We start from the raw sequence: 11,791 nt of genomic DNA, 5'->3' as shown, positions 1-11,791 counted from the left end.
TGCATTCGCTAATCCTAAAACAAACACTGACGCTGGCATTCTTTAAGCTGCAAACGATTACTTCCCGATCATTTTACTCCTCTGACCTATTTATTTTGCTCCTTCTACTTGAAACCTCTCATTGATCTCAACATGCAGACTTCAAGAGTCAAAAAGCTGCTAATCACTTCAGTTTATTTAGTTGTGGTTTTAGGGTGGTAACGGAGGGGGAAAAAAAAAAAAACATTGTTAAGACATTACTCAGTACTATTACAGACATTAAGAAAACATAGCAGCGAAGTGTCACAATCTAAATAAACATTGTGCTTGCACTGTAATCCATCGGTGTGGAGAAAAGTGTCTGCTAAATTGCCACAAAATAAACAGAGGGATTAAAAGTATTGACACACCTCAGTGTACAGTAAATCCCAGCTTTTAATTCATTCACAGAAACAAGATAGACAAGATTAAATTTGTCCAGCGACATGTTCCAAGGCCACAGAGCACTACAAGCCAAAGGATTTTTTTCCTCTTCCCTATTTGGATGTCAGGTATGCCATCCCGGCCAAGTTATGGCTTGGTGGAGTGGCATGCACCATACCTATACAGCACAGAGAGAAACAACCTCAACAAGCACAGGCTCTCAGCCCTTAAAAACATTAACTTCCGTACCTTCTGTCACACACACCTTGAATGACCACATTCTCTTCAGATGGTAAGATGAAAAAAACACAGGGCCAAGTTACTTTGAAATAATTTAGGAAATATTGGGCAGCACTGCTTTGGAATACAGCTTGTTTAATTTGGGTGAGCTAAGCGAGCCAATATTGTTTCTTGTAACCTGGCACAATTTTGATATCAGTACTTTTAATGGCAAGGTCTAGATTTTGCACGTTTGAATTAATGGCTTATAGACAGTGTTTTGAATGTGCGAGTAACTAGGCCTTTTAGTACATTGGAATTAATTTTTCCCCTTCTGATTTCAGTATAGGGGTGGGGGATTATAATTAGCCAAAAATAATAATAAAATAGCCATATAGGCAACAGTTGTCATTGTTGGCCTATATTCAGCAAATTTTGAGAGCCAAAAGCAGTGCTTACTGCTTTGACCACAACCACACAGCTCTGTTTATTTTGATTATTCAAAGTCATTAATGTATTTTGATCCAGAATATTAGCTGCTTTTTAAATTAATTAATTTTTTTCATGTGGTTTTTGTTTTATTATTTTGTTTCAACACACTTTCAAATCTAATGTTTCTATATGACGTGGAAAATATATAAGACGTTGGATTTTGAACAATTTATTGGTGTGAGAGGAATATTTTGTTATCAAAAATGAGATTTGAAGAGGGTAATCAAGTTTTTAACAACTATCAACTATCAAACTATCATATTTGCTATGACAATATCTATTAAATTTTTAATACTACTTTAAAGAAAGTACATTTTTTACAGGTCAATTAAAGTGTGTGATTTTTTAACATATCAGCATCAGAGATACTAGACAGTTTAATAATTAGTCCAAATATAACCAGAAACATCAGAAAATGTCCACCAGAGAACAAATTGATTGCTCTACAACGTCATATGCTACAGTTACTGATAGTATAACCACTCTAAAGTATGAAATCAGCAGAAAATTTCATTCAAATGCAAGAAAATTGCATTTAATTTATTAGTCAGTCATTCTTTAATTCAGTATAATCAATTATGAAAATGCAGTCATTAGGAGTCTGATAAAAATAAAGAGGACAACAAAAGCAATGATAAGATGTCTTTTTAATTTTCACTGAAAGAGAAATCAAGTAGGTGTCATATCTGTGATGTCAACAGCCACTTCTGTGATGTCACAGGCCACTTCTGTGCTTCCATTATATCCTGTGAAACAATTTAAAGAGGAGAAAGAAAAAAAAAGAATTTTTCTGCCTTTTAAAATTATTTTCCTAACTGTCTGATTTTACAATGTATGAGAGAGCTCATCTGAATTTGTTCAGATTCATGTGAATCCTATTTGACTTCACACTGTTTGAGGTGAATCTTGTGTTGTTTAGCCTCTCTATATGTGATGAATCCCCAAACATCTGTAAAGTGCTTATATCACTTATATGATCACAGTGGGGCTCCTGTAGATTCTCTCATCACTGTACAGGGGCCCTGTTGAGTATTACCTTCACTTCTTCACTGCTTGCACTCTAAATAGATTCTCACTTTCTCACCTTTGGCACCATGAATGTTTGTACTGTAATGTTAGGGTCCCTGTTGATTCTCACCTCCTCTCTGTTTGGGGCCCCTGTGCACTCTCATCTCTTCTCTGTTTGGGGCCCCTGTGCACTCTCACCTCCTCTCTGTTTGGGGCCCCTGTGCATTCTCACCTCCTCTCTGTTTGGGGCCCCTGTGCATTCTCTCCTCCTCTCTGTTTGGGGCCCCTGTGCATGCTCACCTCCTCTCTGTTTGGGGCCCCTGTGCATTCTCACCTCCTCTCTGTTTGGGGCCCCTGTGCATTCTCACCTCCTCTCTGTTTGGGGCCCTTGTGGACTCTCACCTCCTCTCTGTTTGGGGCCCCTGTGCATGCTCACCTCCTCTCTGTTTGGGGCCCCTGTGCATGCTCACCTCCTCTCTGTTTGGGGCCCCTGTGAATTCTCACCTCCTCTCTGTTTGGGGCCCCTGTGCATGCTCACCTCCTCTCTGTTTGGGGCCCCTGTGCATGCTCACCTCCTCTCTGTTTGGGGCCCCTGTGCATTCTCACCTCCTCTCTGTTTGGGGCCCCTGTGAATTCTCACCTCCTCTCTGTTTGGGGCCCCTGTGAATTCTCACCTCCTCTCTGTTTGGGGCCCCCATTGATTCCTCACTGCACGGGGCCTTTGGCGGCATCGAACATCTTCTTCCTGCCCTCCATGCCGGACATGGCCTCCACATTCTTCCTCCAGTCGCTGACCTCCACTGGCCTCTCCTGAGGTGTGCAGAAGTGATGTGGGTGAGGGACAGAAGGCAGACTGCTCAATACACCACTCCAAAACTTAGCTATGCGTCCAAATCCCCCTGGCTGAAAATGGACGTAGCAAGGACTAACAATAAAAACAAAGAAAGGACATGTTTCAATGAATGCTGGTTTTAGATCCTCCTGAGCTTGCACAGGGAGCACAGGGGACTGTCTCTATATGTGTCTGCATGGAATGTGCTTTGGAACATGCTCTTTGGAACAAGGTGTTTCCGTAGTATGTTTCCGCTTGACCCTTTAAGGTGTGAGGTCACAAAAATGTGATTAAAATGTAGTTTAACTGAACATTCTAATGCTGATGTACTGTAACAATTACTACTGGTAACTAAAAGCAATGGAGTTCTAGAATACAGACTTAGAATTCTGAAAAAAACAAAACATTCCAAGCCTACTTTTCAAAAGGTTAAACAACACTTGCACAATGTCTCTTATCCTTCTTAGAGTATGCATCAGTCAAAGAGTATTCTGTATTTTGCAATATAAGGTTTGATTCCAAGATGGAGGTCTGGCATTCTCAAGCAAAGGAATCTACAGTGACCTTTAAAGGTTCCTGCGAACATGGGGCTGTATGAAGGCATGAAAAATGAAAATGAGGCAGTGTAACCCAGGCTGGGCGGGGGCGGCACGCGGGTTAGCGATCACAGCGCGGGCGCACACCTTCTCCGTGTCCTCCTTCTTGACGGACTTGAGGTTGGCGCGCAGGTCCATGGACACCTTGTGCTTGGAGCCCAGCAGCGACCGCAGGATGGCGTCGGCCGACACCCTCACCCTCCGCAGGGTGGGGCGCTTGAACTTCCCCCGCAGGTCCAGAACTTTGATGTTCAGGTCCTTGATCTGGCATCAGGAGAACACGAAAGGCTCACAATGTTCAGTGCACCCGTAGGACACCCTGCTCCAATGCTGAGTGCCAGTCCACTACAGATATGTGGGTGCGGAACATACTTTTATCTGCTAATCATCCCAAACCTGTTCATGATTGTGTAGGACTTTTTATTTGATTTATTGATATGTTAGCTGGCAACCCAATCATTTTTATAATTGCAGATGTCAACCAAATCTTCACCGCAGTTGCATACAATCTTGCAGCCCAATCATCACTGCGTTGCACATAATCTGGCAACCCAGTCGTAACCAAAGTTGGGTATAATCTCGAAACCTAATCATCCTTACAGTCCTGCCTGTCTCTGTTGAGGGACGTTGGGCGAATCTACAGAACGATGTGGGGAACACGATGGTGATGGGGGATCGTAATTATGTGGGGGGGATCGTAATGATGTGGGGCAACACGCTGGTAATGGGGGATTTGTGCGCCGTACCTCTCTGGTGTTGTGAAGGACTTTCGCCTCGATGTCATATCGCTCTTCGTCCACCACGTCGATCTTGGCGTGCAGCTCCCGGCACAGGTCCTGCACAGGGTCAAAGGTCACAGAGCCGTTTAAACGCAGGCCCGTCTTATTTAAACACACAGGAGTCCTGAAAGGGCCCTGGAAGTCAAAACTTTTTTCAGTTTTTCTCACGGTAGTAAGAGGAAATCACCTCGTACAGACAGATTAAATACGAGAGCCTTGTTGATTCAACACTGCAAAAAATAGATAAATAAATAAAGCCAAAATAGCTTAGAGAGTACGCTAGTCGTGTCTTCACTCATGTGTTTTCATAAGTGCTCTTAAGGTGTTCTAGGAAATCTCTAAACGAGAGGTGCCAGTTTCAGTCTGCAAGGGCAAGAATGAATTTGGTTTGATGGGCAGACGGCAAAGCTTGAACGAAAGAAAAAACAACGCAGGCAAACAGACAGAATGAGTCATCATACTTGTGTTGGGTGAGAACATTTTGGTGGACTGTAAAAGATAACACAAGTCATTCATGTCCTATTTTTACCCAAGAGACAGGCCCTACTGTGGGAAGATTAAAATGAAGGCACGAAGCCAAGGAGCCTTTTTTCACTGCCAGTGTCTGTCACGTCACGGTTGCAGTTTGGATAGGGGTTTCTGTGAAACAACCCTATGTGTTGATTTGGCAGCAAAATTGATAGGGCAGGACTACCTGCAGAGTGTATTGTTATCTGGGGACAGGACTACCTGCAGGGGGGAAGATTACCTGGGGGCAGGAATACCTGCAGGGTGTAAGTTTATCTGGGGATAGGACTAATTGTAGGGGGGAAGGTTACCTGAAGACAGGACTACCAGTAGGGTTTATGGTTACCTGGGAGACAGGTGTACCTGTAGGAGGGAGGGTTACCTGTAGACAGGGTTACCTGTAGGAGGCAGGGTTACCTGGAGACAGGAGTACCTGTAGGAGGCAGAGTTACCTGTTGACAGGGGTACCTGTAGGAGGGAGGGTTACCTGTAGACAGGGGTACCTGTAGGAGGCAGGGTTACCTGGAGACAGGTGTACCTGTAGGAGGTAGGTTTATTGTAGGAGGCAGGGTTACCTGTAGACAGGTGTACCTGTAGGAGGCAGGGTTACCTGGAGACAGGTGTACCTGTAGGAGGCAGGTTTGCTGTAGGGGGCAGAGTTACCTGTAGACAGGTGTACCTGTAGAAGGTAGGTTTATTGTAGGGGGCAGAGTTACCTGTAGACAGGGGTACCTGTAGGAGGGAGGGTTGCCTGTAGACAGGGGTACCTGTAGGAGGCAGGGTTACCTGGAGACAGGTGTACCTGTAGGAGGCAGGGTTACCTGGAGACAGGTGTACCTGTAGGAGGCAGGTTTACTGTAGGGGGCAGAGTTACCTGGAGACAGGTGTACCTGTATGAGGCAGGGTTACTGTAGGGGGCAGAGTTACCTGTAGCTCTGCAAACGACATGCCGCTGGTGCTGACGGGAGGCGCTTTCTCTTCCAGGTACCTCTGCTTCTCCTCCTGCTTCTCCTCACACTCCTGCTCCAGCTCGTCTTTAGCTTTAGCCACCATCAAGCTCTGAACACACACACGCACACGCACACACACACACACATACGCACACACACACGCACGCACACGCACACACGCACAAGCACACACACACACACACACACATACGCACACACACATACGCACACGCACACACACACACACACGTACACAAACACACACACATACACACACACACACACACACACACATACGTACACACACACACACACACACACATTTTAATTCTTTATTTAGGTCCACATTTATAAAATACATCATACGGGCCCAAATATATTTCAGTTGCTGTCTGATGTCCTTCACTTGAGTAACAGAAAGCATACCAGTAGGGATAAAGCAAACAAAATGCAGGTTAGACATTTTCATCACAATTGCACCGACAGGAAACATTATGGGTACAAGAAACATCTTCTCCTCCATACACCGGAACTGCCTATAGTGGAGGAAACTGAGCAATATTTTGCTAGTCGCTTTACTCACACACACCCACGCTCACACACACACACACGCACACACATGCACAAACACACACACACACACACACACCAAGTGACTTGTTATTCAAGATATTATCAATACTCTTACGATGTCAGAAGGAAGCCACATATTTGTATTTGCTTAAGTATTCTGCAGTGTGACTTGTGACAGTCAGTTCCCCATTGAATGTATCCCTAGGCTAAGTGTTAAAGCATGCCTACAGCACTTTCAGAGTTTTCCCCAGGTGTAGTGCGGGGTTTCCATGGTGACGTGAGATTCGGTACGGGATGTTTCAGACAGACGCACCTTCAGCATCAGCTTGCGAGAGGCTGAGATCTTGGACTTTCGCTGAGAGAAAGAAAGATTTTAATTTACTTGTTTTTAACTGCGGTAAAAAATCCACATGTTCATGTTATCCATGCTAATTTAGACTGCCCCTTGACATTTGAAAATGTGCTTTACAGTATTGTTTGATACAAATGTTACATTTTTTGCAACAGATGACCGTTCTTTTGATGCTTCACACATATTTGAACATATCTGGCTCAGTCAGATCTTATACATTGGTTATGATGGGTACATTTAAATACATTTAAATCTTACCTCTTGTCTGAAGATGAAAAGGGAGAAGAAAAAAAACATGACAGTAATATTAGAGCAATCAGCAGTTAAGTTTTAAGTAAATAGATAAGCACTGTTTAAAAAAAAAAATACATATCCGTATTAGATTATCTTTTTAATGCAGTAGTCCTCAGTCTGATCCAGAGAGGGTGCAGGCTTCCATTCCAACCAAGCAGTTACACCCCTGATTCCACTAATCAACCCCAAGAGTCTTTGCTAAGCAATCTGTTTAGTAGAGTCATGTGCGTTACTGCTTGGTTTTAAACAAAATCCTGCACCGACACCGGCCCTTTCTGGGTAAGACTGAGGACCCCTGTTTAATGCATGCACGTAGTATCTACTCCTGTGACAGCTATCACGCCAGACTGTTTTAGACTGGGGAGACTGATATCGCACACGGTGCACTTACACTTGCTCAGGCATCTTGGCTGGTCAGGCTTGATCTGAAAGACAAAAAAAAAAAGTGCTTATGCTTCTGAGCCAGATGTGGAAAAAATCCAGGTCCAGTAAGTCAGAAGTCCTCCCCAGTGTTTTGTTCCAGTCACCTGGATTTGCTAATTAGCGCTATTCTTCAGCCAGGAGGTAGAACTGATTAGTGGAATCAGCTGGCTGAGTTTATGGTTGGAAGGAACACGTGGCAGGACTTGACCCCCGGATTTTCCACCTCTGAGCCTCTTAATAATAACGAGAAGTACGCCAGCGTTCTCGTGAACAATGCGCAGTTCTACTCTGCCTGCGCACAGAGCGGTCCGGGTGATGTGATGCGTAAAAGCATACACTGCCCACACCGCAGCTGTAATCAAGCAGAAGTAGAATGTCCAAAAAGTTGAGAAAGTAGAAGTCCTGCCATGTCTTTCTTCCACCCATGAAATCAGCCAAATTATTTCACCAGTTAGTTCTACCTCCAGGCTGAAGAATTGTGCTACCTGGAGAACTGTACTACCTAAGGATTGCGCTACCTGGATAACTGTGCTACCTGGATAACTGTACTACCTAGATAATTGTGCTACCTGAGGATTGTGCTACCAATATCACCTCTGTAATCAATCAGCTCCTTCAAAGCTTTGGAGCCATACGCCATATTTTCCCACATCTCCTACGGGACGTGGGCGGGGACAGAGCCCCCCCACCTGGTCTTTGTCCGCCCGCCACTTCCCGGCGCTGACAGGCACGCGACCGAAATAAGAAGGGTGACGGCGGACGGAACACGGCGAAGGGGATGACGCGGCCCGCCGGGGGAATGTCACACCGTCTGCGGCGACGGCGGCTTTCTCCCGCCAGATTCCGGAGAGAGCTCTGAGAGGCACAGAGGGATTGTCTCCCGAAATAGAGCCTCGCTAATTAAAAAACCATTTAAAAAAAAAAAAGGTCAGGAGTGCTCGTCTGATTCCGTGCAGCAATTTAACAAAAGCCTGAACTGGCGCAGTATTTTATCAAAAAAAAAAGCATAAATCAAAAATTTTAATATTTAGACACCTGACTCAAGACTATTTATTAAGGGCTACTTATGAAGGTCTTGAGTGAAGTCTGTGATTAGTTAATTAGCTGAATCGGGTGTTGGAGTGCTGGACTGTAGATGCAGCAGACTACTCTTGAGTCTATAAATTTTGGCTGACAAATTTCTAAAAACAACGTGTCTGAGGAGATCAAAATTACAACAAATATATAAAAATATTACTATTAATTTTGAGTCAATATTAAGAATACTTAATTTTGAGTCAACGTTAAGCATACTTAATTTTGAGTCAACGTTAAGCATACTTAATTTAAGAAAACGATGCCTGAATCTGGTGCTGCAGTTTTAAAACTATGGGAAATTAATATAGATTAACAGCAACTGAATACATTTCCGTTTCTTCAGACATGATTGATTAGATATAGCTGTATTGAAGTACAGATTCAAGATGTTAGGTAGCAAACATTGGTGGGTGATTATAAGCCTCTTGGGGGGGGGGGGGGGGGGGGGGACATCATTGCAAAAAGACACTGGTTCTCAACTGACCTTCTCAGTTAATACAGTTTTCAAATTTATTTTTCATTTAAATTTTGCCATAATTTTGATTAAATAATTATTATCAAATGTGCTCTTGGAATGCCAAAGTTGTCATAGTAATGCAATGTACATCAGTTTATGAAGTATAAAGTCATATAAACTTGTATTGATTTGTTTAAAAAATCATTATCACCCTCCAGAAGTTCTCAAGATGAATCCCCCCTAAAGGTGGGTTTGGGGTCTCAAGATGAATCCCCCCTAAAGGTGGGTTTGGGGGTTCCAGCTGAATCCCCCTAAAGATGGGTTTGGGGGTTCACCCCTGAGCAGAGAGAGAGGGCATGCATGTCCTACCTTTCTGGCTCTGATTCTCCTGCTGCTGCTGCTGCTGCTGTGGAAGATGGAAAGAATGAAGATGAAGGGAAAGAATGTGTCCAGATATATAACCCGCCGGCCATCGTCCCCTCTGTCCGCCACTGGGAGATATTAATAGAACACACACACGCACACACACACACACACACACGCACACACACACATCCTTTGTGATCTAACACTTAAAATACCAGTGGAGATGACGGCTCCATGACCTCGTGTTGGTACTGCTTGCTTGTTGAGAGGGATTGGAGAGGAGATAAGGAAGACAGGCACCCTTCTCCAGCAAGGTTTCACTGGCCCTGGATCAGTACCAGAGGAGGGTCTGAAGAACAGAAGAGGAGAGAAAGGTCCTTTCAGCACACCTGCCAATAAAGCGGGGAGGTGGGGGGGGGGGGGGGTGTTCTTTCACCATCTGCTGTATCTATGTGGAGGAAGCATTTTTAAAAAATCTTTTCATTTTTCATTTCCATTACAGGAAAGGTTAAAGCAGGTTGTGTGTCGTTTAAGGAAAATGTCAGGTTTTATTCCAAGGCCATTGTGTTCTTGTCATTCAGTGAGTATCCTGGGTGTGTGTGCGTGTGTGTGCAACTACGTGTATGGGTGTGTGTGTGTGTGAGTGTACGTGCATGTGCGTGCTTGTGTGTGTGCAACCATGAGTGTGAGTGTGTGTGTGTGTGAGTCACTAATCTGCATTTACATTAGGTGAATTTCACCTACCTCCCGAATTTGCTGAATTGAAATGGAATTGATCCAGCCCGTGTTTGCTGTGCAGTACATGTGACTCAATTCTCACTGTGACTGTATGGCTGACCTCTTACAGCTGCTTACATTTCTCACTTATAAACGGCAGCCTGGTCCACCAAATTCAGTTCATTGCATGGAAACTAGAAGCCCTGTTTTTTATGTGAAAGCTGGGTAATGTATCTGTTATATAGTCCACATATTTTTTTGTGAAACCATTACTCCTTCCATTCATCCATCCATTACATCATAGCTTTTATCCAATTAATAGTGCTGGCCAGTGAACTGAATACTGAAAGATAATTATTATGCAGGAAGTTAAACTGACTCCAATTTTCCTCTAAAAGCATTTTCCTCTGTATTCAGAAAGAAAGAAAAAAAAAAAAAAACATCCTTAACCATTTGGAATTTGAAAAGGCCAGTTGTGGGATTTATACCTCAGGTGTAGGACACCTTGGAGGGTTCCTGGCCAAAGGTCTGGAGGGTCTGGCCAAAGGTCAAAGGACAAAGGTCAAATAGAATGAACAAACCCTGGTCTGGAGTTGAGATATAGTACTTAAAAGCTGGCCATAACACAAGCCGTCAAGTCTTCTCTCATTGTTCCGTTGTAGTAAGAGGCGCTTTCTTTGCTAGCTGGCATCATCCTGAACGCGGCGCAGATTAACGTCATGCCTGTGTTAGACGGGAATGCTGCCCTCTCAGCCGCTCCAGACGTTTTGGATTCTCGCAGGCTCAGTCGTAATGGCCGATAAGTCCAGCCGTCTGGGTCATAACATTTTTTAAGCCGAGGGGAAAATGACGGGCAGAAAAATGAAATATGCATATTCATGCACCTCATGAGAATCCCCCCCACACACACACACACACACACAGCCCCAGTCCCACTGCGATGACTGATCAAGCGCGGCGTGTCTGTCAATCGCGCGTCGCTTCTGTCAGTCCGAACGACGTTGTGGAGGGAGGCCATTGCGACGTGTGGATTCTCGGGGATTAGGGTGGGCTTGGCCGTTCTGTCCGTGACCGGGCTATTCTGAGAGACTGCGTGGGTCTGCCTAAATCCAGACCCTGCGGTCCTAAGGGCCATTTTTACAGAACACCCCCTCTAAGTGGCTTTGGCCATCATATGCGTATGTACACACGAACATCTTAATACAGAGCTTGACACTACTGTAGTAGGCTTAACGTTGAGATAGCGTTGACGGATGACAGAATAACCTAACGTGTCTCTGTGTTCATACCTCAGCTCGCAAAGCTAATAAAACAAGCTCGAAACTGTCCAGACCCACAGCGCAACTGTACTAACTGTATAGCTAGGCAGCTATGGAATGTTCTCACCTCTGTAACGTTATTTGTTGTCCTCCGTGTGTCCATACATCTGTGTGTCCTTAGCTCCTACTCATGCGTGCAGGATAGCATCCGTACGCGCAAACTACTAAACGAAGCACCACCTGCGCATGCGTCCCGTTTCGCATACTCCTACTAAACGAAGCACCACCTGCGCATGCGTCCTACTAAACGTCCCTCTCAGATCGTCCGTGAGTGAGCGAGTGACCATAATTTGCCACACATAGCCCACGGCGGCAGTTCCCGCACGCCGTGGGAAAAGTACTCATGTTCATAGGCTTCTCCTCATGAAAAGCTATATTTACATGAGACCTGGCTTGTATGGTCGATATGGATAATTAATGAGTTTATG

At 44.5% G+C, this 11,791-nt stretch overlaps 1 protein-coding gene across 2 annotated transcripts; it reads right to left on the bottom strand.

Annotated features, from left to right (window-relative positions):
• Nucleotides 1–1,741: 1,741 nt before the first annotated feature.
• LOC118211683 (troponin I, slow skeletal muscle-like) lies at nucleotides 1,742–9,389 on the bottom strand. Of its 2 annotated transcripts, none has more exons than XR_004762052.1 (9): nucleotides 9,331–9,389; nucleotides 7,396–7,429; nucleotides 6,969–6,975; nucleotides 6,672–6,713; nucleotides 5,763–5,894; nucleotides 4,296–4,385; nucleotides 3,637–3,813; nucleotides 2,762–2,931; nucleotides 1,742–1,859 (listed from the first exon to the last, which is right to left on the bottom strand). XR_004762052.1 is itself a non-coding variant. In XM_035389092.1 (9 exons), exons 2-8 carry the CDS (start codon nucleotides 7,407–7,409, stop codon nucleotides 2,827–2,829), a joined length of 567 nt encoding a protein of 188 aa, XP_035244983.1. In that variant the 5' UTR covers nucleotides 7,410–7,429; nucleotides 9,331–9,388; the 3' UTR covers nucleotides 1,742–1,859; nucleotides 2,796–2,826. The 2 variants fall into 2 exon arrangements, 1 of the variants encoding a protein (XP_035244983.1); XM_035389092.1 differs by having other exon boundaries at nucleotides 2,796–2,931; nucleotides 9,331–9,388.
• Between the last annotated feature and the right edge of the window lie 2,402 nt (nucleotides 9,390–11,791).

This window comes from Anguilla anguilla, chromosome 13, assembly GCF_013347855.1.
Source record: "Anguilla anguilla isolate fAngAng1 chromosome 13, fAngAng1.pri, whole genome shotgun sequence".
In the NCBI taxonomy this organism is placed as follows: Eukaryota; Metazoa; Chordata; class Actinopteri; order Anguilliformes; family Anguillidae; genus Anguilla; species Anguilla anguilla.
The sequence above is the reverse complement of the archived record's forward strand: the minus strand, read 5'-3'. Positions and strand labels throughout refer to the sequence as shown.

What these genes read in the sequence shown, in the direction of transcription:
- LOC118211683 (XM_035389092.1), bottom strand. An exon ending in TCCTTCACAACACCAGAGAG is followed by an intron (nt 3,814 to 4,295) that starts GTACGGCGCACA and finishes TCCTGATGCCAG; the next exon opens with ATCAAGGACCTGAACATCAA. An exon ending in AGAAGGAGGACACGGAGAAG is followed by an intron (nt 2,932 to 3,636) that starts GTGTGCGCCCGC and finishes TGCACACCTCAG; the next exon opens with GAGAGGCCAGTGGAGGTCAG.